Below are 25728 nucleotides of genomic sequence, written 5' to 3'. Positions count from 1 at the left end.
GGGGGGATCCTGCCTGCCTTCTGCCGGGCTCACGGGTGTTTGTGGCGAGGGGAAGGGGAGGCTGGCACAGGGGAGGGCTGGGCGCTGCCAGCACTGGGGCGCTGCCAGCTCTCCCTGCCGGTGGGGATGCTCGGCCGTGCCGTGTTTACAAAGTTTAGCCTGGGGCGAATTTCCCCCCGCAGGCAGCGGGAGCAGGGAGCACAGCCGAGCCCCTCGGACACCCCAGGTTGTGTCCTGGTATGGGTATCACCCCCGGCCGAGCCGAAGGTCAGGCAGGTGCCCGGCTCTTTGTGCGATGCTGCTGCGACCCTGCCAAAGTAAATGCCGATAATTAAAACTTTGGCTGCCATTCGCTTGGTTAAGCACGGCTGGCAGCGCAGGGAGAAATGTGTCCTGGCTGAAAGGGAGAGCTCGCACACTGCCTGCTGCTTTTACACACAAACAATGCCGGCGCCTTTCTGCAAGTCTTTTTTTTCCCCCCTTCTCTTTGTCAGCAGTTCTTTGGCCGCAAACCAAGTGCGTTTTCTATAACAGAGGGTTGCTGCCAGGCTCCAAGTAAACTCTGAATCGCAGAATTGAAATCTGTCTCGTCTTCCTGGCTCTAAGTTTTGGGTTCACGCAGCCTCGCCTTTGGTTTCTTTGTAAAGAGAAAGCGGCGATGCCCTGTCCCTTCGCTGCCCTGTGCTGTGCGAGGTGAATGGAGAGCTCGTACTCGCATTCCCATCCCAGCACACGCCTCCCATCCCCTCCATCACTGCCCTGGAGAAAAAAACACACGCTCAAAGTCGCGTCCTCAGGAGCGAGCCCTTGGAGAATCCAGATCTGTGCCGGAATCCGCAGGGAAAGCTGCTGCTCTTGATCCATCTCAGACGTGGTTTAGTGTGATGATGGTCCCTGTGCTGCCGTGAGACTGTGCCTGCCGGCTCTGCTGAGCTGAAGGCACTGATTCTCTTTTCCCAGGGTTTAATAAATCGGTTGCCTGGTGGCCTCTCAAAGCATGGATTGAATGGAGCCTCCTGGTACCTTTTGTACAGCTCACTACAAAAATATATTTTGGCATTTTGGAAGGGTGATGAGTGTTTCCATAGATGTCGGTAATGCACAGTGATTCTCATCCATGCTGGATTTAAAAAAAAAAAAAATACAGCATTTCTCCAACCAGCCTCTGGAGAGTACTTTTAACACTAGAGGCACAGTCACATGAGAAAGCAAATGCAAACTCAGGCAGCATTAAGGGGGTTTAAGCTGGATGAATGTTATCTGTTTCTTTAGTCAGATGTAAAATCCCGCCTGTGTAATGTTTGGAAGGATTTCTGAAGTAAAAATGCCGTGTAAATGGGGTTCACCCAGCGGTAAGCAGGGCACATCTCAGATTCTCCTGCCTTCTCAGTAACATCATTAGAAAGAAGCAGAAGGGAGGGGGGGAAAAAAAGCAGCAGCCCTTAATCTTCCAAGGAATGCAGCAGTGGAGACTTCTAAAGGGAACTCATTAAATCAATGCTAAGCTTCTTGTCAACAAATAACGAGGAACGAGTTTCATTATAACAGCACTTGTTGAGTTTGAAAGGGCTCAGCTCCAGTGAGAACTGGACATTCTACCCCAGCACTGCTTGTGCTTGTGGCTGTTCAGAGGCAATTTCTGTGTTTCCATGGCCTCATCCTGAATTTCCTCCGGTGCAGCCGCAGGGTGTGCTGTTGACTTTGGGAGAAGTTGTTGTTTCACCTCGGTGCTGGGGTGAGGGAAGGGACAAACCCGGCCCAGGAGCCTCCCCAGGGACCCTGCAGACAGCACTGCAAAGTGCTCTGCAGCAGGAGAGGGAACTAAACTAAGTAGGTTTGTGTGTTGGCAGGTCCAGAGGGGCACAGCAGGGAGGGCAGAGGGACCTGGTGGTGACGGAAGAAGAGCTGGCTGGCTTTGAAACCCTTCCCAGGAGTTATTCAAACAACATCAGCATCATCAGCCCGCTTGAAAGCTGTGCCAGCACATCCCAGAGCCAGGGCTGAAGTTCATTTCTGTCTCACCATATCCTTCTGGACAAGATGTCCAGCCCACAGCTGGGTAACTGTGTGGAGTGATGGGTGAGCAAGGAGCTCACAGTCAGGCACAAGGGGTTGGTGAACAGGGTGACATCAGGCTGGTGTCCCATCACTGGTGGTGTTCTGGAGGGCTCCTGTGCTTTTCGACTGAGGTATTTTCCTCAGAAAGCAAGTAAAGAATTTTGTAGTAATTTTCCTGGTTTATTGAGTCATTCTAGATGCTAAGCAGAAAATTTGCCCTTTTTTTTCCCCCTCAAAGAAATGCATTGAGTTCAAGCTTTCTGGGTGCCTACTGACCTGAGCTGTGTTGCAGGACACTGAGCCATCCCCAGCCATTGTTCCTCTTGGCCAGAGGTCCCCTGTGAACAGGACAAGGCTCAGACTGAGCTTTGGTGCTGTGATTGTTGCATTGAACAATCTGGACACAAAACTATAATGAATACTAAATAGGTTTGCTGATCACTCTAAATTAGGAGGAGCTGTTGAGAGGCCCTGCAAAGAGACCTTGACAAATTTGAGGGCTGGGCAATCATCAACTGTGTGAAATTCAACAAGGGAAAATGAAGGATTCAGCACCTGGGATGGGGAAACCCTGGCTGTGTGCACAGACTGAGAATGAGATTCTGAAGACCAGCACCCAGGAAAGGGACCTGGAAGTCCTGGTTGATAGAAATTTGAGTATGAATCAGCAGTGCTTTGGCAGCCAGGAGGGACATCCCTGTCCTGGGGACATCCCTGTCCTGAGGGACATCAACCCAGCATCACCAGCTGGGCAAGGGAGGGATTGTCCTGCTCTGCTCTGGGCTGGGGCAGCCTCACCTCGAGTGCTGGGGGCAGCTTTGAGCACCACAATGGAAAAAAGTCATTAAACTATTAGAGACTGTCCCAAGGAGGGCCATGAGGGTGGTGAAGGACCTTGAGGGGAAACTGTGTAAGGAACAGCTGAGGTCAGTTGTTCTTGGAGCTTGGTGAAAAGTGAAATTCCAGTGGAATGTTCTCCTATTCAGCACCCACTGCTCACTTTAACTATTTCTGAAGGACCTTCTGAGCCAGCAGCCCATTACCCACCTGCCTGGACACACACACCTCCCTCTGCACTCCTCAGGAGCCCCTGGGCACACAGGGAGCCACCTGTGTGTGCCAGCCCTGCCACAGCAGAAGGCAGCAGGGCAGGGGGAGGCTGAGGCTGTGTTCCATGTGGGATGAGGTATCTCCACAAACCACCACACACTGGGATGTCTCCTGGTTCCTGGAGTGCCTCTGGATGGGGTCAAGCACCCAAACCCCCAACATCAGTGAAGAGGTGCCAAATTTAAGCCAGATCTGGAGTCCTATTTTCCTTCACCCTGTTATTAACCCTTTGGCTGCGTTCTGAAGAAAAATTCCTGTTGAGTCTGCTTTGAATTAAAAATCCACCAGGAAAAAAAAAAAAAAAAATATTCCCCAGCTCATGCCCAATGTTTTTTTTTTTCCCATGGAGAAACTACTGGGAACATTTTCTTTTGACCTTTGAGATTTAGATGGTAGCAGAGTGGAACCAACCGGTGGCCTTATTCTCAGCAGGATGGCTTCATGGCTCTCCTTTTCAAATGTCACAGGGTAGTGGCTTTGCTTGCAGAGTTTCAAGGAGTTTCTCTGAGAAAAAAAGCTGGTTTCAAGAGGATTTCTGTCTCCAGTGTCTTAATCAACATCATATTTGTAACAAGTATGGAAATTCAGTGGGCTACAGAGCCTGAAGTAACTGGAAAAAAAGAAGAGGACTGTTGCCTTTGTCAAGGATTCTATGAAATTACTCAGTGGTATTTTCCCCAGAAAGCAAGTAAAGAATTTTGGAGTAATTTTCCTGGTTTATTGAGTCATTCTGGATGCTAAGCAGAAAATTTGCCTTTTTTTTTTTTTTTTTTTTTTTTTTTGTCCCCTCAAAGGAATGCATTGAGTTCAAGCTTTCTGGGTGCCTACTGACCTGAGCTGTGTTGCAGGACACTGAGCCATCCCCAGCCATTGTTCCTCTTGGCCAGAGGTCCCCTGAGAACAGGACAAGGCTCAGGCTGAGCTTTGGTGCTGTGGTTGTTGCATCGAAACATCAGCGCACAGAAATCGCTTCTGTCACGTGAGGTTCCCATTTCAATCACAGCAGCAGCAGCTGTGGCATAGATGCCCAGATTCTAGCAAAGCCAAGATTTTTCCAAGGCTCACCAGGCTATTTTTAACCTGCAAATCTGGATTCAGATGAAAAACAAAACACAGCAGGAGAAATGATGGCGTGATGATCCCTTCAAGGCGATGAAGAATTTTTGCATCCCTGTGGCTCTTCCAACACAGCAAGGCAAGCCCATGGACCCCAGGCTGTGTCTGCTTGGATTGAGGGTTTAGGGGACACCAAAGGGGGGCACAGGATGGGTGTTCAAGGCAGTCAGGACACTCTGTGCCACATCCTGCTTTAGCATGGTGAGTGTTTTTGGGGATCAAGATAATTTCCTTAATGCTGGCAGAGCTCTGTGGGTGTGGCAGGGTAAAAGGTGGCACAGCCTGAGTCTGGCCTTGTGGCTAACCTTGGTTTTCTCATTTTAGCTGGTCCTGGTGAACTGGGGTTGGCTGCTTGTTCTTGTTGTGAAGCAGCACCAAATGAGCAGCAGATTTTTGAATTCTGTCACATAGCAGCACATCAACATTTTAAGGAGTAAAAATGGCTTAAACCCATGCTTTTAAAAACATGAAGGATAATGTCACACATCTGTCTCTCTGTCCCTTACTCTCCCTTCACTCCTCCCCAGTGGGGGCTCCTCAGAGCATTTAGGGGAGCAAACCATAATCCCAGCACAGCTCTGTAATTCCAGCACAGCTCCAGAATTCTTCCACACCCATCACCTAGCAAGGCTTGTTTACTGCTGTTTATCTTTGTGCAGTCACACTCAGTGTATTATATTTATTACAGTTTATGTTCACACCAGTCCAGACAAAGTGTGAGTGTAACACTCTCAGTCTAACACTTTTCTCATAGGTAACTCTGGCTTTACCTACAGGTTCAGACCAGCCAAATATAGCTTATTCTCTTCATATACAACTCTTCTGGCTCCTCACAAACAAAATCATTCTGTTTCTGGAACTGATGCCTTAAGTTTTAGCTTTTATATTTTCCAGATTCTGCACTGCATTAGTGTGTAACTCTGAACTTCATATAAACTTTTAGCAAGTTCTCACACAAAACAATCCTTTTCCAGCCTGAAAAGCAAGGACACCCCTGCAGCTTCAGCCAAAAAAGTGCAAACAGCAGCAAATTGAGGAGAGAATTTGGGAGGGTGGGACTGCAGAACCTGGAGCTGGAATTGGACAGTGAACCCCAATGTGGGAATGAATCAAAACTGATAAAAGTGTAAAACTTGTGACACATTCTTGGGTGTAGCTTTGTCCAGGCTCTTGCACTGCCCAAGGTATATCCTTGTAAGGCCTTTTAATAAATCCCTGCTTTATTCCTTTAACTCTGCAGACCTCTGCTCTAGGTCAGCATCAGAACCTTCCTCATGAGCTTGCTTATACAGATTCAAGTCAGCCTTTTGCTGGTCTCTCCCTAAACCTGCTTTTCCTGACTTCATTAATTAACATTTTCCTTCTAACAGTCCTCTATTACCAAGCCAGTTCCAATGTCAGACTTTGTGTGAGCAGCTTGGAAACAAGCAGCTTCACTCACAGCTCCTGAGAACATTTGGTGCTAAAGCATCCCTATTATCCAGTTTACAAAACATTTCAAGCCTCATGCATTCGTGTGCTGCAGGGTTAATTGCACTTGGTTCTCCATTAGCAGCAAATGTGTGTCCTTCTTGTGTTAAGAAAAGCCAGAATATAGATATTTGTTAAAGGCTGAGATACTTTTATGAAATGTTTTTATTTCTGCTGTTGAAGATAGGAAACTTTCAGCCTGGCCTCTCACAATCAGCATTGCTGGTTCCTGGTTCTGTTCTGCCATTAATAATTACTACTGACAGATGAAATATTTGCAATATGTCCCTTAGTGTAGTCAGTAGGTTGCACAAGTCTCCCTTTTCCTATGAGGTCTAATGACTCTTAAAATTACTGAGATCCTTCTTTGCTCACAGTGGAAGAGCCAATCTCTGTCATGCTGCCCCTCTCGTGGACAATCTGCAAGACTGTCCTGGGCTCACACATCTATGTGAGCATCGCAGACATTTTTCTTTCCTAAAAACAGGAAAATCTCTTTTCCCACAGCTCTCTTTTCAGGGATGTTACAGGGGTGGGAATTGTGACTTATCACACACCACATGCCTCGGGATCCTGGTGTGTCAGCTCTGTCTGGCAGCTCCTCTTTCTTAATTTAGGGCAATGTATCTGCTCAGGAAAGGAGCAGGATTAAGCACAGGCATCCCAGAGTGAGTGATGGCTGCTCCAGGAGAGCTGTGCAGGCTCCCCTGCAGTCCCTGGGGAGGCAGGTGGCATCTCCAGATGATTCATCCCACCCTAAAGGGGGTTTTGGAGACATGTGGGCTAATTTGGAGACCGTCCTCCTTTTCTGCTGGCAACAGAGGGCACCTGGCAGAGAGACACTCGAGAGATGCTGAGCCTGTGGATGGTGAAAATTACATCAGACAAACCCCACACGTACATTTCGTGTTGAAATGAACATTCTCAAGCCACATCCCTGCCCAAAACTGTGTGAATCAGCAGGATTACAGAGCTGTGCCTTTTGGGATGAAATATCTGCCACTCTTCTCATCCTCTGTCAGAGTCAGTGCTCGAGGAGCTCGGGGGAGTTTTCATTTTTGCTCTCGTGTTTTCTCCCCCACACATGGACATGCACACATGCACTGGTTTTCTGCTCTTCTCTTAGAGAAGCTCCCACTGTATCAAACAGATGGTGAATCTGGCAGACTATTTTTAATGCTGCCTAACATTCAAAGCTCAGATAAATGAGTGGTTTTCTGAATATCAGCTGTTAATTAGTGAGAGAAATAAAAAGGAGACTGAGAGTTGGGTATAGTTGGGCTGGTGCTATGTTGGTATCTGAGTTTAAAGAATGAAAAAGCTGGAGTGTTTTAGATATGGGATTTTTATGTAAAGCTTTTTTTGGATATTGAGGATTATGACAGAGAGGACATTCATGGATATTTTTTGAGGAAGACCTATTTGCTTACATGTCAAGAAATATTAATTCCTTCCAGTGATTCCCACAGAGGGATGCCTAAAATTTCTGGATTGTTCTTCATTTTGTTATGGATGACAAACACCTCTGGAAAGACAGGGAAAATCACAATAAAAAAATTCACATGAACCTTCTGCCTCAATGGTTCAGAAATCCTCCATGAAAACTGCTCTTAGATAAGCAGCAGCAATTTCCACAGTCCATGCCAGATACATAACTGAGTTTTACTAGAATCTTTTCTGACATAGCATCCCCCATTCTCATTAGTGAAAGACTGTAATTTAGGTTGTTTAAAGTCTGCAATTTCAGCCCTGGCTCTGAACATTGCTCAATGAGCTGAATGAAAGACATGACCAAGTGCTAAAGTATTGAAGATAGCAGGTTGAAACCAGAAGAAAAGAAGCAGAACTGGAAAGTGAGGGTTCACTAGCTTCAAAAATATTTTTACATTGCTTATTTAAGAATTTTACTAGGATATAATAAATATAATTAAACAGAAATTAAATTCTTGGAAGAATACCTAATTACAGACAGCAGATCAGAACAGGATAATGTTCTGGACAGAGTTTGCTCTTTACAGAGAGGATTAGCTGTTCTGAGGATCAAATATAGAACAGAAATTGGATTTGTAAGATGTGTTTTTACCTATCCTGTCTGAAAGCAAAATACAATGTGATTAGTTGCAAACTGGTAGGCTGCAGAGCCTGTGCCCAATGGTCCTTTAGTAAAATCTCCATCACATCTTTATCTGAACTCCTCTCCAAGTGGGAAAGCCGGCCCAGAGCACCTGGGCTCTTAATCCCTGCTCTTCCCAAGAGGGGTTTTTAATCCTTGTCCTAGACAAGAGGTGGATAATGTGGATTAAGAAACAATGGCTCCTCATTTCAGAAGAAAATGGTTAAAAAAAAAAAAAGCAGAACTGTTTCCAGGAAAGAAACCAATCCCACAGAAGTGAGGGCCAGGCCAGGAGCCAGGCATCCCCATGGAACCACACTGTCCTACTTTGCAGTCCCTGCATGCCTCATCAAAACGTTATTTCCACTCCAAAAAGCCTCAGTTATTATTCATTCTGCTTTTCCCCCATTTGCATCTCGTTGCTTTCCAAGGCTGACAGAACATTGCCCATTTAAACTGAATGGCTGCTCCTTGATCTTGATGGAAACTCCTTGACACAAACAAGTTAAACCTTCAGAGAAGGCTGTTTTTCCCGTCCTTTTTTTTCCCTGCACATGGTAGAACCACAGAATTGGGTTGGAAGGGACCCTTAAGGTTCTATTCAACCCCCTGCAATGAGCAGGGACATTTTGGTCAGGTTCTTCAGACACCCATCCAACCTTGAATGTTCCCAAGGGATGGGCCATCCACCATCTCAGAGGTTTTGGTAACAACAGCAAGGACAGAAATATGAAATCATGTTAACTCTCAGGGGAAAAAAAACCTGTTTGCAGACACTGCACGACTTTTCAGGAATACAGCCTTTTCCTCCTGGCACAAATCCAAGGGAAATGCAGTTAACAGGGTTTACATGGGGCTGATTTTCTCCTTGGCAGTTAGTCATCAGTCTGCAAGCTGAAGCTGAGGCCTCTGTTTCCCTTTCCCACGTGGTTTGTCACTGCTGTGACTCTGCTCACACATGATTTGGGCTCTGCCTTTGCTTTCAGAAACTGAGTGTCTTGTGTTGACTGGTCTTGCAGGAGATTTTTGTGCCACCAGGCAACATCAGAGTCCCTCTATCCTCTTCTTCCTCATCCCTGGAGGTTCATCCCTGGGTTTTTTTGGGCTGACTTGCATGACTATGCACGTTTAAAATGTGTGTTATGAGGAAACCTGGAATTTCATTACAGGAAACCCTATAGAAGCTGTGCTCTCCTGACTTTGGCCTCTGTTATGTGTCCTGGTTTGAAGGACAGGTGTCTGCCAATAAAGGCAGAAGCTTTTCTTTGAAATGGAGAATGTAAACCCCCTTCCTCCAAATTATTATTATAATTTTGAAATTAAGGGGCTCTCAGGCAAAGATATGGGAATTAGTAATAACAGTTCTTTACTAGGAAAATTAAAATAGAAATGCAGTATTACACAGAACAATCCCAGCCCTGCCAGAGTCAGAATCCAAGCTGACACCCGTCAGTCAGTCAGGGTGTTGGCACAGTCCCATTCAATGGTGGCTGCATCCTCCTGCAGTGGCAGATGTGGTTCAGCTGGAGCAGTGCTCCTGGAGAAGGTGCAGTTTCCTCTGAAGGTCCAGGGATGATGTGGAAAGGTCTGGTTTTCCTCTGGAATCCAGTGGAAAGAAGGTTCCTTGGTGTCCAAAATCTGAGTTTTTATCTGGGTAGGAAAGGCTTGGCTCCTCCCCTGGCTGGAGCATCTCCCAGTGGGATGATGGAATTTTATCAGTCATGCCCTGGGACTCAATGGCCATTAACAGGAGATATCTCCTGGAGGGAGGATGGGCTGTGGGAAGATAAAGATGATTGCCCCAGCTGGTTTAAAGATGGCCCATGAGCAGATAATATGTGCCAGGAGATCAGGGTCAGTGCTCCACCCAGCTTCAACAGATGGTGACAGAATTCACATTTCTGGCCACATTAACCCAACACATATGCAAGATCTCAATCTTCTCCTAAGCAAGGATATCTTCCAGCACCAGGCCCTAGAGCAGGGAATGAGGTCCTGTGAGAAATCTCAGCAGTGGCTTGTCACCCACAGGGACCTGAGCAAGATGACTGTGGGCCAGAGACAGGTGGGACAGGTCTGAAGGGGAGGAAATTTGTGGATCAGACCCCCCAGAAATGTATGATTATGGGGACTAGACTGAGCAGCAGAGGTTTTGGGACATCTGCACAGGGCTGGGTGAGGGCTGCCTGTCCCCAAAGCTGCAGGTCACAGGAGAACCCACGTGCCCACATCAGCCCAGTGTCCTCACGTTGCCTTCCTGCTGCTGCTGTCCCCCCAGTGATCATGGACTCCAGGCAAATAGGATTCCTATACTGTTCTGGAGCCATCAATAGCCCTCAGTGCTGTCCTCATCCTCTGAAACACGCTCCAGTGGTATTCCATCAGCACAGCTGGCATCGACTTTGCTGGGAACATGAACCTATGGACAATAACAGGAACAGGCTGCTGTGTTTTAGAGCAGAAGGGGGATGCTCAGAAAAGCTCAGCAGGCTGCAAAAGAAGGGAACTTTAATAGCATGTGCTTTTTGATTAACAAAAAAAAAAACAACCAGCTGAGGACAAGCATCCTGAGATGAGTATGAAACTGCAGTGGGTGATTCACAAATCCAGTTTTAGCAAGCCTAAGTAAAAATGCCAAGTATGGAAAACTGAAAAGCATGTATGGAGAGAGCTCATGATCTAGTATCACAGCCTTTGTTTCACTTCCCACTCTTTCACTACTGCATGGAGTAAAAGGAAACATCAAAATTCATCCTCAGTGCATTGAAAGCTCCTACTGCTTTCTATGACTCAGGCCAACTTTCTTACCTTTCATGTTTGCTAATAATTTTTATTTTTTATCTTTTCCTCTCTTGTCTGTTCTGGTCAATAATAATTGATTCCCAGAATAAGAAGCCTCAATACCTGAAATAGCACTCCTGGCACATCACAAGCCTTTGGCCTCTGTTCAGCCACAATTAACATCATCTGCCCAGTTACTGCATGCACCAGTTGTACTGTCCAATATTCTGCCAGTCAATTTTAGCAGCTGTCAGTCTGTCAGGAGGCTGGGCTCTGCTAAGAGCAGGATTTCAGCTCTATCTGAACTCCATTGACTATGTTTTATTGCTTTGATTGCTTTAATAAAGCAAAGATTTAATAACTGGGCAACAGAGACTTTCAGAACACACCCATTTCCCCAGAAGCACTTACTACCTGCCTCAGTAGCCAAGTGAAGATATTGCCTGGAGTAATTTTATTTGGGGCAGAACCCAGGGAAAGTGGGTGTGAGTGTAAGTGTAGGTCATTTCTTGAAGTGACCACCATCATCCTCTCTGCCACAGAGCCCCTGATGCTCTGCTCAGGAGTAACAAGGCTCCTCACCAGCACGGAAAGCTGCAGGCTGGAGCCTTGCAGTGTCCATGCACCAGCAGGACCAGACCCTGCTGTGCTGTCCAGCCTGTCCTGGTGCTCCAGGCTGGCATGCCCTGACCTCTGAGCGAGAGTTACAGCCTTGCACAGCCTGGGATCTGCCATGGGATTCCCCATTTCCAGTGGCACAGGTGTGGTGGCACCTCCAGTGAGGGATTTCCCCTTCAGCCTGTCACACAGTGCTGTGACAGTTCAGCAATTCGAGCACTTGAAAGCCAAGGCTGACAAAGTGAGGCTGCAGGCTTCATTACCTCCTGGCACTTACACCTTTCAGAGGAGTCATTAATTAGATGATGGCTTGTTATTTTTTCCTCACTGAACACACAGGGCAATCTGGGCAGGGAAGACTCAGCCCCCCTTCCTCCTCCCAGCTGCCATCCCAGGTGACACATTCCTTATTTCCTGGGTCACCAGCCTCCAGGCTGATCTGTAGGCATGCACACCCCTCCTGCCTGTGATGGGTGGCAACAGAAAATGTGCCTGAGAATATGGAGTGATTGTGGAGGAAGGAAAATCACATTTCCAACACTCAAGGAGAGGAGAAATTTTACCTTGATGTCCCTGTTCATCTGCAAAATGCAAGTTTCTTGTTCCTCCTGGGTTTTGCCATTAGGTCAATCTCCACCAGTGGCTCTGAGCCCAGAGGCTGTGTGGCTCTTTCCTGGGGGATGCAGGGCTGGGCAGGGAAGCTGCCCCTCTCCACACCACTGCTGCCCACTGCCAGCCCCTGCAGCCACCCCATCAACACCAGCAGCCCCTGGACAAACCATCCCCACTGCTTGTTGCTGTTCCTGGCTTTAGGAAGGAGAGTCTGGCTGCAGCAAAGCACTTCATTTCTGTGGCAGGTTCAAAGCCTCCCCCACAGCCACTCAAAGGAACTCTGAGCTGCTCTGAGAAAAGGGGCACAGCACTGGCAGAAGCATTCAAACCCAGTCCTTTATTCTCATGTCTACACTTTCTTTTCATTCCACCCACACTTTCTTTTTTCACTGGCAGCAGAGATACTTTTCAATGGCTGTTTCCCCCAGTAAGTCCACTAGGAACAAGATTTTGATTTAGAGCACAGCAACATGCACCCAACAGAGGAGATGTGGGTTTGGATTGGAAGCAACCTCGGGGACCTCAGTCACAAGGACAGACATCCTATAAATGCACATTTATTGAAATGGGACACTCCTCAGGCAGAATGCTGCTGTTGAATTCTTGAGTGGTTTTCTTTCAGAGGCAGTGTGCTGCCTCTGAATCCAACAAGACATCAAATTAGGATTCCTGGGTTCCATTTCTGGCCTGCCACTCACCCACGATAAGATACAGGGCAAGTAATTTAACATTAAAATTCTTACAGGGCAAGTAATTTAACATTAAAATTCTTCAGATTACAGAGTTTAAATATTGCACAGGGGCATAGTAAGACTGATGGGAAGTACTATAATGGTATTATTAAAGTGTTTTCTAACTGCAGAAGATGCTGGGAGGGCCATGACCTGCAAGTCCTGATGGACACAGGAGCCTTGGGGAAAGTTGTGGCATGGGATTGTGTCACTGAAGGCAAAGGAAGAGCAGGAATAGAAATATGGGATTCTCTGCACTGGGGCTGCCTGGTGTGTGTGGAAGGGTGGGGGGATGAAGGAGAGATGGGGAGATGGGATGGAAACAGTTGCACATTTTGTAATTCCAGGTCTGGCTTCTGACCTAACAGCAGGAACATCTGACAGTCAGTAGGAATTTTGGCACAAGCTCTGCTCACTTAAACCTAATATAAGCTGGTATAGTCCAAAAAGCAGTGCCCATTTATACCACCCCAGGACCTGCCCAAATCTGGGCAGTGTTCTGCCTAAATCCAGGCTCTTACACTCTTACATTTACAGTTGTTATCATCCTGCAGCAACACTGAATTTTGAGAAACCCCTTGCTCTCAGCTCACACACGTTATGCTCCACTTCTGAACAGCTCTTAGGTCTCCAGAGCTTGCTTGCTTTATCAAAAAAGACCAGGTATTACACAGGAGTAGAGAAATATTCCAGTTCACAAATCAAATCAGATAATTGAAATTACAGACTGTGCCTTAAAATTAGCCCAGTGCATGCCTGAACAGGATTCATATCTCACTGGGAGCTAACCATCCTTTCTCTTTTTTCATTTTTTTCCCCTCTGCTGCTGTTTGCTTTGGAAGGTGATCTTCAGTAAATACTGCAATTCCAAAGATATTATGGACCTTTTCTGCATTGCAACAGGGTTACCAAGGTGGGTCTATCATTTGTGACATTCATTTCCCTTTTGTTTCTTTCTTTGAGAATAATTTAAAGACAGGATCCAAATTATTTATTTAGCTGCTATTCAGGCTTGTTTCTCATTCCAGCCTGCTGGAAGAAGAAACTGGGGCAATCAAGAGCTGGAAAAGTGTGGAGGTGGGGAATTGAGCCACCTCAGTGTTGGCTGCACATGAGGAACAGAGTGGAATAGAGTAGGACAGAGGAGAAATAATCTAAAATAAAAGCAAGTGAAGAAGCCCAGCCCTGAGTACACACAAGTTGGGCACACCTACCACTTATATCTCAGCACTACATTTTTTGAGTGAAATGTTTAGAAACTGTTTTTTTAGGGGAAAAAATGGGGCCAGCAAGAAGTGTTGCTGCCAGGTAATAAGTTTTCTCTTTAGGTGTTTTAGAATCTAATTCCAGGTGTGGGATGGTCAAACACAAAGCACCCCATCTGAATCATTTTATTGAGCTTAAATATCTCCAAATCCATTTCCCTGGCCACATACAGATCATGCATCCATCATCCATCCATCATCCACCCAACATCCATCCATCCATCCATCCATCCATCCATCCATCCATCCATCCAACATCCTTCCATCCATCCATCATCCATCCACCCATCATCCATCCATCCATCATCCATCCATCCATCCATCCATCCATCCAACATCCTTCCATCCATCCATCATCCATCCACCCATCATCCATCCATCCATCCATCCATCCATCCATCCATCCATCATCCATCCATCCACCCATCATCCATCCATCCATCCATCCATCCATCCAACATCCTTCCATCCATCCATCCATCCATCCATCATCCATCCATCATCCATCCATCCATCCATCATCCATCCATCATCCATCCATCCATCCATCCACCCATCATCCATCCATCCATCCATCCATCCATCCATCATCCATCCATCCATCCATCCATCCATCCAACATCCTTCCATCCATCCATCCATCCATCCATCCATCCATCCAACATCCTTCCATCCATCCATCCATCCATCCATCCATCCATCATCCATCCACCCATCCATCATCCATCCATCATCCATCCATCCATCCATCATCCATCCATCCATCCATCCATCCATCCATCATCCATCCATCCATTATCCACCATCCATTCCCTAGAAGAGGGAATCTGCTGTCTGCACAAGGACCTCGAGCAGCACAGGTTGGATCCAACAAGGCAAATTCTTTATCAGCTTTACAATACAGGAAAAGTGCAGGAGAAAAATAATCCAATCTTTTAATCATGGTTTTATTGCATGACTCCAGCTCTGGGGATTGAAAGATAAAATTAATTTGCATAAGTTGCTTGGCAGAATTAATGCCCTTTGTTGTTAGTTCTATTTCCTCCCATTTGACCTTAGAGAGGTTAATAACTCTCATTTTCCTATGATGTCAAATATTTCCACTCCATCACCCAGGAAACTTTGTTCAGCAGTTTTAATCATTCACAATCAGGGTGTTCTCTGCACATTTGGCATTTTATTTTCATCAGAAGATTTTCAAAGGAGAATTGCATTTCAACCAGGATCCTGGAGCCAAAGTAAACCTCCAAGGTTTACATCTGAGCCTATGAGATCACCTTTAACACAGTATTTAAAAAGGAAAATGATCCCATATTCAGCAAGATATTTGTTTTGTTTGTTTTGGTAAATGAGTAACTAAATAATTTCAATACATTCATAGCACCAAAAGTCATTTCTATGGTATGAGTCAATATGTACCTGCTGAGTCAATGTATCACAAAATACAGCTTTTTAACAAAAATTATTATTCAGTGACTCAAGAGAATAAATGAATTAGCAGGGAGCAAGGTCTGCTCTGGGATCAAAAATCACACTTCACATTTTACAGGGGTGAAGCATCAAGCCTACCCTGCCCTGGGCTTTGACTCTTTCTGCTCTGAGGTAACAGAGGCCAGGAGTGAGGAGAAAATATTCATTTGCAGGAGAGAAGGTGGCTCTGCATCACATGCAGCAGCACAGAATTCCAGCCAGCATTTCTGGGTCAAATAATCCTCCTTGGAACTTGCTTTTCAGGAACACGACCATCTCCCTTCTGACAGCAGACAACTGCATGGTGTCCATTGACCCCACGATGCCTGCAAACACAGAGAGGTAAGCCCTGCTCACCTGCTCCTCCAAGGCTGGCTCAGCCCCAGGGCAAGGGGGTTGGCACTGAGAAATGCTGGCCCAGTGCTGGTTTGGAAGATTTTTACCTGTTAAAGCAGGACTAATTGTCTAGGGAAAAAAAAAAAAATACTGCTTTTAGGTGTTTAATGTAGAACATGTGTTCCCATCCCTCCCTGTTTGCTGTCAAAGCTCTGAGCTCTGTTGTTGCCCCACTCCTGATTGCTCTGCTAGGGCACAAGCAGCAGATTACTTGAGAAGCAAACAGCCTGAGATGAGTTTAGGTCTCTTCATTGCTGGCTTTGGCCCATATTTCATTATGATTTATCACTGCCATTGCTGTGATTGATACTGTGTGCTGGAGCCCCAGCAGCTGGGAGGGAGCTCCTGCACAGGACAGGGCACAAACACAGAGCAGAGATTGTGGCTATCCCATCCCTAGAGATGTTAAAGAGCAGGCTGGACAGGGCTCTGAGCAACCTGGGGTGGTGGAAGATGTCCCTGCCCATGGCAGGGAGTTGGAACTGGGTGATTTTAAAAGTCCTTTCCATCCCAAACCATTCTGTGTTCTAGCATTCTGTTTCTAGTAAATCACAGGGTTGTGTGTTCAGAAAAAGTGCCCATTGCTTATTTAAACTCACAGGTTTTAAGAGAGCTTAGAATATATTCAGATATTTTTTCCTGTTTCTCAGGGAGTATGGATGTGAACTGCAAACTGCATTTTGAGTGTTGCTTACATCAACCCTCTGTGACTCTTCCAGGTCTCCATACAAAGTGATACCAGTTGTGACTGAGCAGCCCTCAGGTAAAATGACCCTTTTGAACTGGATCTAATAAAGCTGAGTTAACTAAGCTGGATTTGCAAACATTTGCATGTGGAAATTATGATGCAAAAACCCAAAGACGTCAGTGTTATGGTTGTAACTGCAGCAGAATAAGAAGTGTTTGATCACAGTGTTCTGCAGGAAAACTTTAAAAATGTGCCCAAATTTCAATGAATTTGAGGATCAGGTGAATGGCTGAGTCCAGTGCCTTGCTCTGGTCTGGCCCTGGGGAAAGTCTTGATGGAGCAGTGGGATTTTTCAGACAAGACAAATGGAAGCCTGTCCTGCAGTGTTTTGTTAAACCTGCCCATTCCTCAGCAAAGCCCTGCTGGAAAGCTGAGCACAACATTTGAGCCTCCTGTTTTTTCCAAATGGCTGAGAAGAGAACATAATTTCTGTTGTGTGCATGGTAGCTCTAAGTTTGATAAATATTTAAATTCACCTGACAAGATTAAAGAGGGCCTGGGTGAAAGAACACATCTGGAGCACATTCCCAGCCACGGGCAGGGCTGGAGTGCCACTCCTCCCACTTCTCTTTTCCTGCCAGTATCACCATCAGGCCTGCAGCTCTCAGACACTGCAGCAGAACACTGGCTTGGGGCAATTCCTGAGAGCCTCTCGTGGTTTCTCTCACCCTGGAGCCACAGGGAGAGGCTGGCAGGAGCTGCAGCAGGAGAGGAGATCAGCTGGGGACACTCCTTGGGGCAGCCAAATGGGAAGATAGCAGAGACAAAGGGCAGGAGGGTATGATTGTCCTGGAAACACAGAGTGCAAAGCAGAACAGGGGTGAGACAGCAAGCCTGGGGCTGGACAAAGTGGTGTGCAGGGGTGGGTGTTTGCTGGGGCAGCAGAGGTGATGTTTTGGTGGTCCCACCTCATCTTCTGGCTTAGGGTGCTGAATTATGGATGAAAACAGAGTGTCTGACAGCACTTCTTCTTCTAGAAGGGGAGGCACAGGGAACTGAGCTGTTCTCTGAGACATCTGCATTGGCAGAAAAGGGGATGTGGGGAAAACAGAGAGGCAACAGCAGGGAGATTGTGCATGCAGGGAGCAAAGGTGAAGAGAGGGCAAAGAGAACATGGAGGGTAGGGAGCAGGGAAGAGCCTAGCCACAGTGAGATCTGTAACAAGCCATAAACAGGTTCCATGTCATGATTGCCAGGAGGACAGAGTCACAGCCAAGGGACACGTGACTGCAAAGGGGTAGGAGCTGTCTGCCAAACTATTTCCTTGTTGTGACAAACCCTGCTGCAGCAGCATCCCTCTCCTGCACACTGTTTGCATTATCTCATGAGGAAAGGTGGGGTGTGTCCCAGCTGGTGTGAGTAACCAGTCTGCCAGTGCCCCATGGCAGAGAAATGGGGCCAGCATGGCTCCACCAGGGAATGCCACTGAGTTACACCAGCCTGGAAGCTGATTGAGGGGCTTGCTAGAAAATATTCTCCTTTTTGAATGCAGTTTTTTATTCCCCTAACATGAAGCTAACAGTATATTTTAATAGGACCATGGATGACTTTTCACACTCTCCCCAGGCCCTCATTTTTCATCCCCAGCTGCCAGCACATGGCTCTGCTTTGTGCAGAGCACAGCTCACTGTGTCAGCAAGATCTCTCTTCACTCCCTGCATTTCATAAAACAAGGACTTTCAAAGATCTGAGCTGAAAAGGACAAGAAAAATTCTGGCCATAGATTGTCAAAATATAAGACAGAGTCTTCTATGGAAAGAGGAGGAAAGTTGAGCTGAGTGTGATGGAACTAATGTTCCTTGGTATCTTCTTCTCTTTCATGTGGCTTGTCATTAATCTTAAGCATTCCTGACATTTTGCTGACAGGAAGAATAAACAGAGTGGGAAATTGTTCCTCTTCATTAAAAGAAAAAAAACACAGCTCTGTTCTATTCTTCACTTCTCAGACAAGTCTGCCTGCATGATCCTGCTCCCCAAAGCAACTCATCCAAATATGTGCCAAAAAGGGGGTCACCCCAATTTTCACAGTGGTGGGAGGTAATGCACCTCATTTCAGCAGCCTCCCAAGCAGCTGCAGAAGAATGACACAGGGAACAGAGGCTGTGAAAGGTGGGACTGGGAAATATAATCCTTTGGGAGGAAAAATATGAGCAGTGGCTTCTGTCCAGCAGAGGAGATACCCAGCAGAGGAGATATCCACCAGCATCTAAGCAACAGTTCTTCATTTCCTGGCCACAGTCATGGGAGAGGGTTGGAAATAAAAAAAATATTACTATAGAGAGTGTTGGATGCAGCAGCAATTGATGTGCCAGGCGTTCAGCTGTCTGCAAGTGTTAGGATTAGGGTGGGGGTGAGAATCAGGGTCAGGGTCAGGGTTAGGGGAGGCCTGAGCTGGCTGGCTCTGAGCCTGCTGGATCACACCCTGTCCCTCCTCCTATGGCCCTGGACCACAAGACACATGGCTATCCAAGCAGAGCATCACAGCCCCTGTGGCAAAGCCTTTTCTCTGTGGTATTTAAATTTCCAGTCCCTCTGAGTGGGCATCCTCTCCCTCCCAACAGCAGAAGGGCTCTGGCCCCTGTCCTCCTGTGAAGCTGGCTCAAAACTCACAAATTGATGGCTGTGTTGTTGCTCTAATTAGTAGGCTTCAGGCACTTATGGATTTGATGGAGGTGACAATTAATTGAACAAACCCTATTAGCAGCACCCTCTTGGGGGATCAAATTGAAGTCTGTTGCATTTCTGATAATGCAGAGAAAAGAGTGTTGTGAAGGTCGAGTGAGCCTGACCCAGTGTGGTCCTGAAAGGACAGGAAAACACTCACAGGGACTTTCCTGCTGCTCCAAAGGCAGGGCTGCAAAGCCCAGAGGTGGCTGCACTAGAAATCTGCAGGGATGCTTTTTCCCCCTGGATAATTCAATACTTCAGATCTTGTGCAGTTTGGTATTGCTAAAACGACAGAAGCTTGTCACTGTGTATAAATCTTCTTATTCTGGCATGTCTCTCTTCTCCTTTTGGAGTTTTGTTCATGCCTGCAGCTCAGGCAAGACTGAGGAGGCAGAGACTGGGAGAGAAAAATCCTCCTCCCACGTGCTGCTCTCAGTGCATCCCACGTGGATGCATGCACTGGGATGTGGCCAGCTCGGGATAGCTCACCTGATGGGGAATTTGCATGTGACAGCCCAAATTAACCTGAGCTGTGAATTTCATGAATCTGGGGCTCAATATGACAGATTCATGGACGTGGGCTTGTGCTTGAAATTCACCCCTTCCCAAGGCTTTTGTCCACCTGGCTGCTTGTGGGGTTTTTTTTAATTACTCTGACTGCCCTGATCCAAACAAACCACAGAAATTGAAATGCAGACAGAAGCCTGAGGCAGAAGCATTTGTGAGAAACAGGGCAGGAATTCACCAGCCTGGTGCTGGCAAGGAAAGGGAGATGCCCATGCCCTCCCAGCCTTGCTTGGCCACAGCAGAAGGGACAGGGGGGTGGCTTGGCTGCCACAGAGGCTGGCAGGGTGGCAGAGGGGACACTGGGAGGATGGATGGATGGAGGTGGCTCCCTGGACGTGATCCCAGAGGGTGAGAGGCTGGAGGGAGAGGCAGGGCTGAGCAGGGCAGAGGGTGGGTCATAAACCTGTGCCAGTGCAGGGTCACCTGAGCTGCTCCTGGTGCCAGCCTGGCAGGGGAGGTGTGCTCTCCCTGCCAGCCTCCCACCCCAGCACAGTGGGAAGCACAGGAAAAAGTGCTGCTGCCATGTTCCCCAGCACCTGCTTCCTTCCCAGAACCTGCTGGAGACAGGGCAGAGCTGCTCCTTCCTCCAGGGTGTGCTGGCCAAGCTCCCTGCTGAGCTTGGCAGAGGCCACAGGGCAAAGAGCAGGAGTCCCTGTGCCTGCAGAGCTGGGCAAGGAGCCTGGGGAGCCTGGCTGGCTGTGCCTGCCCAGCATTAACCATTGCACAGCTTCTGCAGGGATGGGCATGGCTCTAAGTGTCATTTGTCAGCTGTAAAACAGCCAGAAGGTTGTGCAAAAACCTGACCTGCTCAACACCTGCGTTTGTGAACGTTGTGCATTCACGGTGCTGGTGGGAGGTGAGGGGGAATAAAGGGGTTTTTTGGGGGTGCTGCAACAGTAAAGTGCCCAGAGCTGCTGCCTGCAGTAGGATTTCCTTTCCAGAGAGGGAATCACAGCAAAACAAATGCAGCAATCCAGGTAAAAGGTGTGTGTGTGTGCACCTGGGGCTTCCTCCCTGCCCAGAGGTTTAAAAAAACAGAAGGCAGAGGGTAATGAAGGGAGCAACAGCACACCTAACCCTCCTGTTCTACAGAGGAGGGGACAAGCAAGGCTAAATAACGTCAGGGCAATGTCTCATTTTCTTCAGAACCAGGGGTTACCAGAGGTCTTCTCCTCAGAAAGGAACAGGGCACAGAAATGGATCTTTGTCTCTTTAAGATGAGGCGAGCTGCCACTCTTAGTCATATATCTTTACTGCACCCTAGGGTTATAAAAACATACATCTTCATTTTGAAAGTCTTTTATTACATCCATAAACATCAGATTGCAGCTGACTGTTCCCTGGATGAGAATTTCCAAGTACTCCAAGTGAGTTTTGACAGGGGGAGGGAGTGAAAGTAAGATTGTTGGGTTGGTTTTTTTTTTTTTTTTTTTTTTTTTTTTTTTTTACTGGAACAGTGTTTATAGGGAACTTGTCAGTCTCTGGCACGCTCCAGCCACTGTCAGAGGGCTGAGCAGCACTGGAGGGAGAGGACACGGGTTTCTCTGCCTTCTCTGATTATTTTCTCTGTCGGATTTGGTGCCATCCCAGGTGCTGCCCTCGGTAAGTTTTCCTCCTTTCTTAAATAGGACGCAGCGTTTGCTTTGTTTCAGCACTTGGGTTTTGTGAGAAAACTGGAAAATGGGTCTCTGTGAGAAGAACCAATCTCTGTTTTCTCTGCTAGCTGCTCTGCTGGGAGCAGGGTGGGGGATAAAAAAAGGAAAAAAAAATTTAAAAAAAAAAAAAAAAGGGAATTAAATCTGGGACTTTCAGAGCACAGAATGGCTCCAGTTTTAAGACACAGGGGTAACAGGCAAATTGTTTTGACCATCGATGTGAATGCTCTTGACAAGTATTGCTGACATCTCTAATTCCCCAGGAATTGCAAATCCTTTCAACAGGTACAAGAGCTATTATTTAGAAATGAATGGTAAATGCTGGGCTGTGTTTCTATCTGATGTGTTTTGCCTGGGTGATTGCACTTGTGAGGTGTTTTTTCCTCGGGGAGGGACAGAAGTATCTGCAGAAATGCCATCAGGGTGTTCCTGTGTGGGTATAAATAGGTGTTCTGTAATCTGCAGTGTGTTCATGAGTGCACTCAGTGTTTCCCTTCTTGAGCACATCCCCAGTGCAGGAATCACTGCAGCACTTTGGGCCAGTTTGCATTAGCTGGTGGGGGAAAGAGAGAACAATCCCCAAACAGCATCTCAGGGCTCAGCAAAGGTGATTTGTGCTTCTCTTTCTGTATGGACACGCTAAAAGATGGGAAAACATTGCTATCATACTTCTTCCTTCCTAAGGTGTGCTGTCCCTTGAAACCTGGTGTCCTTTTTTGAGGGATTGTTTGCTTTTCCCTGTGCTGGTGGTTGCAACCCTGTGATTAAAGAGGTTTCACCAGGCTGACTTTCCTGAGCTGGGGAGCTGCTGCCACAAGGGCTCCCAGAGCTGCAGGAACTCAGGGAACAATGGGACCCTGACAGGAGCCCTGTGGCAGCTCCTTCCAAGCTGTGTTCTCAAGGGAAAGGGGCTGGGAAACTTGTGCCCTGCTGTGTCCATCCCCCAAACCAGGAAGGGCAGCCCTCGTTCTGCAGGGACAGCACTTCATCATCTCATGCTTGCCTGGGCTTTGGGCAAGGCAGCACAGTCCTTTGGCTCTTGCACCAGCAAAGTTGGTCTCCAGGATAAAACTGAAAGGCAGGCTGGGTTTTGTGTGGTGTCCATGAGCTGTGGTGTAGAGACACTGACTGTGAGCAGGAGCTTTCAAAAGCCAGGTGGGGTTCTGGTGTCCCCCCCAGGATCTGTGAAAGGGATTTCCTCTCCAGAAAGTGCTGCTTTAAAACAAGCCACCTCTCAACCTCCCAAAAACAAAACTAATGAGAAGCCCTGACTGTGATCTGCAGGAAGAGGAAGGCAGGTGAGACAAGGAGTCATTCCCAAACCTTGTCACTCTTCAAAGGACCAAAACAATTTTTTGGCCTCACCATCAGAACTGGAATCCTGGGAACACCACTTTAGAGAAGGGTTGAGGGTGTCTTCTTTCCTTTCTATTTTTTCTATCATCTCTCCTTTCTATTTTTTTTCAGAAAAAGAAGAATTGTTCCAGAATTTGTTGGGACAGATTGCCGAGCAGTTCTCGAGGTAAGAAACTGAACATCATTATTAATTTAAAATGTGATTTCTTTTATCAGCCTGAAGTGAAATTTTCACAGGAGGCAGAGGGGCATTTAAGACATCTTTCAAATCCCACTCTGCCTGCCAAATTTAGGTCTGAGACACATTATTTCCTGCTGACAGCAATACAGTAGCTTAAACCAAAAGCAATTTCAGTGATTATCTTAGATCTAAAAAGGAGATCAAGTAGTAAATGCTCCTTCTTTCTTAGGAAGCAGAAAAAATGCTTTTTAGCTGAGCAGTCAAATCATCAGATTTGTTTCATTTTCCCCTTTATCACCCAAAAATGTCTCTCCTTCGAGAGGATTTCTCAACATCTGTGTAGCTGCTTATTTAATCCCAGCTGGTTTCAATAAAACACATCAGTCCCACCACAGCTCAGCAAATCTCCAGCACAACTTGACAGGGGAGGAGGTTTCAGAGTGTGCAGACACCAAGACGCTGCTCTTGGACAATTGTGAATTATCAATTTAACAATTATCAATTTAACTTTGCTTCCCTGGGGTGGGGGGGTACAGTAGCAAGCCACTGCTGAGAGAGGGGGAGATGAAGTGTTGTAGAGCCACAGCACATTCTCAGGGCCATAAAAAGAAAAAAATAATCACTTGTTAATTTTTCTGAAAATCAACCCCGGGTGTATTTTCTGCTCCAGTGTCAGCATTCCATGGAAAATTTGCTTTTCCTTATGACAAACGTGGCTGGGCAGATCACTCATGGAGACACAAATATGGACATTTCTAGAAGTTGTTAGCACCTAGGGTAGGCAGAGCATTAAATGTGTAACATTAATACATGAGGCTTTTCTTTCCAGGGTTTTTAAAATCAACGAGCTAAAAACGGAAGTAGCCAATCACTTGGCAATGCTGGAGAAAAAGGTGGAATGTGAGTGTCCCTTTATTCCTGTCACAGTGGGAACTGGTGCCTTGTTGTGCCCTCTGACCTGTCCTGCTTCCACTTTCTCTAATCCTTTGTACTGTGGGGTTTGAGCCCCAGAGGATGGGGATGGTGGGAGCCTGTGGTGTGGGGCTGCCAGCATCCAGAGCTGCTCCTGTGCTCCCTCCCCCGAGCTCTGGGGACACGTCCTGCTGTCCCCATGCCCCTGTGGCTCTCCCCACCCACCTCTCCATCTCCTCCTCCCTGTGCCCCATGGCCAGGGGTCTCTGCACCCCCATCCCCTGGCACTGGGAACTGACCCCACCTGGAATTCCAGGGGTGACACCCTCCTGCTGCTGCCACTCCAATCCTGGCACCACAAACAACCACAGTGCAACAGCCAAATTAAATTCACCCAGTCAACGAGCAAATTTCAGGTTTTTTGGGTTGCTTTGTTTCCCCTTGTGCAGCTGCTGGGTTGTGTCAGTGCATTGTGCAGAGCACAGGAGGCAGGGAAGGGATGTGAATGAGGTGCTGCCTCCAGCTGAGATTCCAAAAGCCACATCCTTGAGGATGCTCAGCCTTGAAGTCAGGAGCAGGGAGAGCCTTTCCCAGCACTGCAGCTGCAGAAAGAACTTTCCCACTACGGCTGGCTGGGAAAAAAAAAAAAAAAAAAAAAAAAAAAAAAAAAAAGGAGTTTCTGGTTCATGGAAGAAGTTGTTTTCTTTTAACTTCCCCTGACCAGAAGCCACCTTGACCCTGCAGCTGCTTGGGGAGACTGATCCCTTTGTCAGCAGGGAGAGGAAGAAATTTTTGCTCTTATTTGAGGAGCAGCTGCAGGGAAGCCTCTGCCTGTGGCCACCCCAGCCTCAGGCTCCTGGTGCTGAGGGATGTCCATGGAGGGGGCAACCTGCAGCTTGCCTACCCCCAGGAAGGAGCCCAGGTATGAATTCCAACCTGTCTGTTTGGCTGCTGCTTCTCCCAAGGCTCTGCTGGTTTATTCTTTGACCCAAAAAAATAAAGAGAAAAGAAAAATGAGCTCAGTCACTCTGCATTTTCAGTGAAGCTTCTGACCAGCTCCACTCCTCAGGGCTAGATGCCATGGATTAGAGCAAATGAGGTAAGCTGTGGGTCTCTGTGTCCCCTGGGCAGCCCAAGAAGCAGCTATTGCAGCCAGCCAGGGGCTGCTTTTGGCCTCTGGTGCCCCCCTGAGATCCCTGGCACACACTCTGCCTCTCAGCTCACAGCCCAGCAGGGAGATAACCAAGGCATTCATGCCACTCCTGGCAGGAAAAAATTGAGCACCTCCCCAGTTGTAGTAGTTTAGATTTGTTAATTTTAATATACTTTTTTTTTTTTTTTTTCCTGTGAGATAGAATTAGGAGCAAAAGCAAGGCAGGCTTGGAACTTAAAGGGTGTAAAGAAAGACTTTATTAATAACACAAAGAAATAATAAATTCAGAACAAAGCTTTTAGAACACTTCCTCCTCCCCCCTCTCACACTTTCTTTTCTTTTTTAACAACCACGTACAGAAGCAGTTTAGGTAGTTGTTAATTTAAATAATTTTTTTAGTTTACTTTAGGGAGAGGAGGGTTGGGTTTTTTTTGTTGTTGTTTTGTTTTTTTTTGGGGGGGTATTTTTGTTGTTTGTTTGTTTGTTTGCTTGCTTTGGTGGTTTTTTGGGGGGGTTTTGGTTTTTTTTGTTTTTTTTTTTTGTTTTTTTTTTTTTTTTTTTGGGGTTTTTTTTTTTGTTTGTTTTTTGTTTTGTTTTTTGTTTTGTTTTGTTTTTTGGGGTTGTTTTTTTGTTTGTTTGTTTTTTGGGTTTTTTTTTTTTGGCTACCCAATTTTTCAATGCACAACCAGCACACCACCCCAGCACTTTATTGCTGGTTTGGGGAAGGCAGCCTGCCCAGAGCTGCTGTG

At 46.8% G+C, this 25728-nt stretch overlaps 1 protein-coding gene across 4 annotated transcripts in view; it reads left to right on the top strand.

Moving 5' to 3' along the window:
* The window catches only part of PDE9A (phosphodiesterase 9A), a 49530-nt gene that overhangs the window by 434 nt on the left and 23368 nt on the right, over positions 1 to 25728 (top strand). Inside the window, exons 2-6 of one of the 4 annotated variants that reach the window (XM_056505474.1) lie at positions 13452 to 13522; positions 15609 to 15686; positions 16460 to 16503; positions 22845 to 22899; positions 23744 to 23814. In XM_056505474.1, coding sequence (XP_056361449.1) covers positions 13452 to 13522; positions 15609 to 15686; positions 16460 to 16503; positions 22845 to 22899; positions 23744 to 23814 — 319 coding nt within the window. Of the gene's footprint in view, positions 1 to 13451; positions 13523 to 15608; positions 15687 to 16459; positions 16504 to 21034; positions 21090 to 21170; positions 21325 to 22844; positions 22900 to 23743; positions 23815 to 24783; positions 24926 to 25728 lie in introns of those variants that run through there. The other 3 variants (XM_056505494.1, XM_056505484.1, XM_056505504.1) reach the window with 3 other exon arrangements.

The sequence above is a fragment of the Oenanthe melanoleuca genome, chromosome 1, assembly GCF_029582105.1.
Source record: "Oenanthe melanoleuca isolate GR-GAL-2019-014 chromosome 1, OMel1.0, whole genome shotgun sequence".
NCBI lineage: Eukaryota > Metazoa > Chordata > Aves > Passeriformes > Muscicapidae > Oenanthe > Oenanthe melanoleuca.
Note: the sequence above shows the minus strand (reverse complement) of the source record. Positions and strands in the feature narration are given on the sequence as shown.